This window comes from Nestor notabilis, unplaced genomic scaffold (genome assembly GCF_000696875.1).
Source record: "Nestor notabilis isolate BGI_N333 unplaced genomic scaffold, ASM69687v1 scaffold19532, whole genome shotgun sequence".
Lineage (NCBI taxonomy): Eukaryota > Metazoa > Chordata > Aves > Psittaciformes > Psittacidae > Nestor > Nestor notabilis.
The window spans coordinates 1-5,619 of record NW_009918981.1 but is presented as its reverse complement, the minus strand read 5'-3'; the positions used below and the strand labels follow the sequence as shown (position 1 = coordinate 5,619).

Sequence of the window (5,619 nt, the reverse complement as noted above, 5' to 3'; positions counted from 1 at the left end):
AGCCCAGCTCTCTCAGCCTGTCTCCAGAGCAGAGCTGCTCCAGCCCTTGGAGCATCTTCATGACCTCCTTTAGACTTGCTCAAGCAGGTCCACATCTCTGCCTGGAGTAGCTGTAGTAGAGTCCTTAAAGAAGTCTGTGATGCTGGGCTCTAGTGCTTCAATGCATTTAGGTTGGTCTTCAAAAATGATGTGCGGTGAGTTCAGGTTTTTTCAGTATCACTATAATACTCTGTTGGTGAGGCTACTTTGGGCTGTTTCTTACCACTCACTTGATCTATTTTCTATTGAGAAGGTTTGCTGGGTTTGGAGATGGGAAGCACGGGCTTGCCCAGAGCTTGCTGAGCTTAGTGGGAAGCCCTATGTCAAATTCAGTGTGTTTGAGGTGCTGGGAACAGGGGAGAGGTGGTGGCAGGGAGATGTGGGATTTGCCTGCCTGTTCATCATTGGTAGACTCTGCTTCATGAAGTTTAGAGTGCAAATGTATGGATTTATATGGATGCCTACACCTTAGAAGCTGCCTCTGGGCAACCTGTGCCAGGGCCTCAGCACCCTCCCAGGGAAGAACTTCTTCCTAATGTCTCATCTCAATCTCCCCCCTGCCAGTTTAAAGCCATTACCCCCTGTCCTGTCCCTACAGGCCCTTGTCAAAAGCCCCTCTCCAGATTTCTTGTTGGCCCCTTTATGCACTGGAAGCTGCTCTAAGGTCTCCCCTTAAGAAGCCTTCTCTTCTCCAGGCTGAACCAGCCCAGCTCTCTCAGCCTGTCTCCAGAGCAGAGCTGCTCCAGCCCTCGGAGCATCTCCGTGGTCTCCTCTGGACTCACTCACTTACCTGTTTAGGGTCAACAGTAGCAGCAGGGGACTCCAATTCTATTGTTACAGGACCATCATTCTGGATGTGCACCTGCATGTAGGCCCCAAACTTGCCATCTGCGAAGGGAAGACGCAAGAAGTGGTTAGGGCTCTTGGAAGGGTAACACAGACCAAAATCTTTACCAAATGTGCTACTAAAAAGAACAAAAAAAAACCCCAACCATACATAAAGGCACATCCAATCAACAAACTGGAGAAAGCTACTAAGAAAAGTACCAGTGTCTGTGCACCCAGCTGTGTGGTCTGACACTGAGATGGTAAATCCTAAGTACAGAACTGTCAACAAAACAAACCAAATCTCCAGATAATCCAGGTTTTCACAGTTTAGGATAGGCAGGAGAGTTGTCACAGGCAGGAGATGATATATTATAGGAGGTAACAGCCAAGCCCAGGGATCCAGTCCAGCTAACCAGTTGATGCTCTGAGGAAATCTTTTATTTTGGCAAAATATAAAAAGACTTGAAGCTTTCTCTGGAGCATTTGACATTGAACAGGCATGCAGCTCAGTCCCAATCTGATACAGCTCTTTCTATGTTCCTGTTTGCAACCCAGGCCATTCTTTGACAGAGTTTGGCCAAAAGGGTGGAAAGAAAGAAATCATCTACTGCTTCAATCCTGCCCACTTCACAGGAATACACTGCTGAAATCAGAAATGTCTGTCATTTGTCATCAATGGCATTTATTAGCACACCAGCTGAGAGTCACAGAGCTTGTTCTCATGGCTGCAGCCTCTCTGGGTTATGTTGTTAGGGTTGTTGCTCACATTGTACAGCCAATGACAGCAGAAGAACATCTATGTGTCATACACCAGGAAGTGGCTTGGCTAGAGGAAGACAGGAACAATCATCCTGCTGGGCTGCTAGTGAAGATACCATAATAACCCCTCATCTACTGCCACATAAATACAGCTTCTTTGCAAGGCAAACAGAAAATCACAGAATAAAGTAATGATCAGGGAAAAGTGCATACAAATGAGGCCCACTGGTCACATCAAGGGCCTTACCAACCTCTTGCCCTTACCTTTAATAAGCTCTGGCTTGTAGGCTTTTCTTAGCTGCTCTAGGAAGTTGTTATAAAAACACTCCGCCTGCTCTGTGGGCATTGCCATGTGGTAGTCAGGCTTGTTTCCTTTCAGGATGCACTGGAGAGTAAACTGGCTCACACACAACACTTCATACTGTTTATCCATCACGCTTTTGGACCAGTGCTTCCCACTTTCATCTTCAAATACTCGCAAGTTCAAGATCTTTCGAACCCTAAAAGGAGAAAAAGATACTTCCTAAATTGTCCCATATAGGATCAACAGGTACTAGCTAATGCCTACCACACAGCATGAGACAAAGGGGAATGCAGATGTATACTCATTTTGCCTCCACACAACATGATATCCCTTTGTCCCTCCCTTCCTAAACCACGGCAATCTCGTCACATTAGGCAGAACCATACCCAAGAAGGTCTTTACAGGCACACATTTGTCAGACCATTACTGTCAGGCCACAGGGCATGAGATCAGGACAGAATAATCGCATGTTACAGGGTGACATAATGATGGCATAGGAATTAGGAATGCTCACTCTACTACCTGATTGTATGTGCTACAACATTATTTAACATGTGAATAGCTTTGGGAATTTTAACCCTCCCACCACACTGGGAAATCACACTCAGTAAGAAATGAGATCATCCTAAACCAGGGTTGTTTCCAAATATGTTCACATATACTCCTCCAGCGTCGCCACCTCCCAGCACTCTTCCCAAACCAGGCCCACAAGCCACGTGAGGACAGTATTTCTTTATCAGGATGAGAGGAGGAAGGCGGGGAAGCAGCACAGAACTGCAGGTGCAGCAAAGTGATGACTGAGACTTGTTCTTCGAATTCATGTTAAGACTGATATGTGGAGATAGGGCTCACTGGCTTCAATACTCAAGAGAATAAGAGGACTTTCATAAATACACCCTGTAAAGCAGCAAGCAGACTTGCAACCCAGACTAGAGTTGGATTTTGATTGATAATAAGACTGCATGCCTGCCACTCTCCTGTCCACATCTGCAGCAACTACAAAGAAGGGAGCACAGGAAGTGCAAAGCATTTCAACTGCAGTCATTACCCAGACATTTTAGGCTGCTCCAGAGGGGAGACAGTTAGTACAAAATAAACGTGAAACGTAGTTATGGTGCAGCTTCAGGGCTTTGCCATCACTAAGGCAAAGTCACAAAAACCATCCTTGCCAACTGGTGTGTGTGTCAGCCACAAACAGAATTAACTCCTGAATGAAGTGAATGGTTAAAAGCCTTGGAAGGCCCCAGCACTTAGGCTCCGATCACTGGCACTGCTGTGTTTTAACAATAAAGATGCTTGTGTTTCATTTACAGGATTACTGAAGTTTCCTTTAATACGACTTGAAGAGTTAAGCTGATTTCTTTTGTTCCTTTTTTTTCCAGCTGCTGGCTTCCTGCCTTTTCTGTATCAGTCATCCAACCAACCTGGTGCTGAGAGCACAGTTGCTACTGGTCACCCACTTGCATCATTCAGCAGCATGTTTCACATTCACCAAGGTAGGAATGAGAAACAATGACAGAAGCAAACAGTAAGGCAAGCCAATGGAGCATGTCATAATATATACACCTTCAGCACATCCCCATTCTCTCTTCCACATCTGCCAAGGCTTGCTTTCACCCTTGCTCACATTCTTCTCTCTTCACTGCTTGAGCCTTTCCTCTTCTTGACATCAGTGAGCTCTATTACTTGTTTCTTCTTTGCCTTCATAAGAACTGAGGTCAGCCCTAGAACAATGTCTGAAGAAGGAAGAAGCAGCCCCTGGAGAACTCTCTCTTGCAGGTGTTTGCTGGCTGAATTACCATATTCTGTGGCCATGGAACAGATGGCCAGAGCCAGTCCTCCAGGTGGCCAAAATTGATTCACTTCTACAGAAATGTAACCGAGGAGACCATCCAGCCTTTAGGAAGAACAAAACTTTCCATGTGCCAGCTAAAACGAGAGTTGAGCTTTCTGATACAGCCCATCCTTGAGGAATGGATTCCCTCGGGGTAAATTTGTCAAGTAAAGAGGAAAGACATTTTAAAAAGGGAGATCAGAAAAACCAAACATGTTGATTCTTTCTTTTTGAGTCTGCTCCCAATAAAAACCACATAGACAGGGAATGAAACAGATTTTTCTCAATGGAACATAGAAAGAAATCAGTATTCAAGGTAAAATATGAAGAGGAACTAACAAGCAAACCTGAGTTTCCCAACAGGCATCCCATGTATTTGGCTACTGCACAGGTATCACTGATTCAGTGCCAGAAACGCACAAATAGAAGAGTACAAGACAAAAGGAAACATGACTTACATGTGCTCCAGCTCTCTCTGCGTATCCTCCAAAGAAATGCCCAGCAGCACACAGAGGCCTCGTCCTATCGAACTTATCTGTTCACCACCCACTGGGGAAGGGGAGGGGAAGAAAAGTGAGGCTAAATGCACTGTCTTGGGTTATGACCCAGATTAGCTACCGATTTCAGCTGGCAACTGCACAATCACCAGAGAAAACATTGTTCTGAACCCTTCTTCTCTGTCTTAAGATTTTTAGAGAATGAAGATCACACAGAAGCCCTCTTGCAAAAGTGTTCCTGATGTCGTGACTTATTTCATAGAATCATAGAATCAGCCAGTTTGGAAAAGACCTTCCAGATCATCCAGTCCAACCATTCCCAACACTGCCAAGGCCACCACTAACCCATGTCACTGAGGGCCTCATCTACATGGTGTGTGAACACTTCCAGGGACGGTGACTCCACCACTGCCCTGGGCAGCCTGTTCCAATGCCTCACTGCCCTTTAGGGAAGGAATTGTTCCCAATATCCAGTCTAAACCTCCCCTGGTGCAGCTTGAGGCTGTTTCCTCTTGTCCTATCCCTTGTTCCTTGGGAGCAGAGACCAGCCACCTCTTGGCTCCATCCTCCTTACAGGCAGTTATAAAGAGCAATAAGGTCCCCCCTGAGCCTTCTCTTCTCCAGACTAAACCCCCCAGGTCCCTCAGCTGTTCCTCATCACACTTGTGCTCCAGGCCCTGCACCAGCTCCACTGCCCTTCTCTGGACCTGCTCCAGCACCTCAAAATGTCTCTTGTGAGGGGCCCAGAACTGAACACAGGATTTGAGGTGCAGCCTCACCAGTGCCCGGTACAGGGGGATGAGCACTGCCCTGGCCCTGCGAACACATGCAGGAATCCCATGCAAACGTCTTGGGGATTTTAAGCATCTTGAACACAAAAGCTCCAACCAGTGCAATAGCAGGAACCATGCAAGCCATATAGCAGTGCATGCAAGCCATGCAAGGAAGAAACTGTCATGATATAGACAACACAGGCAAACCACGGGCAAAGGCAAAAGCACACACAAGCAATACAAGATGACGGCGACTGAAGTACCAGCACACGACAGCAATGCAAGGAAGCAGCTCTATAGTGCCAACACCTGCAAACCACATCCCTGGTAATGGGATGGCACTGGTGACACACAGAAGAAATGCAAGGAGGTATATTACACTGCCCGACATGTGCAAGCAAGAAGGTAGATGTAACTCCGCTGCCAACACATGCAAGCATTGCTAGATGCCTGCGACTGTGGTGTCACTGCATGCGAAATCACCCAAGGAGGCGACTGCAACCGCACTGCCAGCCCGTGCACGCCACGCAAGGAGCCAGGTCTCACTACACAGGCGACACATGCGAACCACGGGAGGAGGCGGCC

The 5,619-nt window shown here is 46.9% G+C and overlaps 1 protein-coding gene across 1 annotated transcript in view; it reads right to left on the bottom strand.

The window, feature by feature from the left end:
• Positions 1–4,313, bottom strand: part of DTD1 (D-tyrosyl-tRNA deacylase 1) — a gene marked incomplete at its 5' end in the record, with an annotated part of 7,948 nt that extends 3,635 nt beyond the window's left edge. Inside the window, 3 exons of the mRNA XM_010010016.1 lie at positions 830–927; positions 1,891–2,126; positions 4,223–4,313. Coding sequence (XP_010008318.1) covers positions 830–927; positions 1,891–2,126; positions 4,223–4,313 — 425 coding nt within the window. The remainder of the gene's footprint in view (positions 1–829; positions 928–1,890; positions 2,127–4,222) is intronic.
• Positions 4,314–5,619: the final 1,306 nt, after the last annotated feature.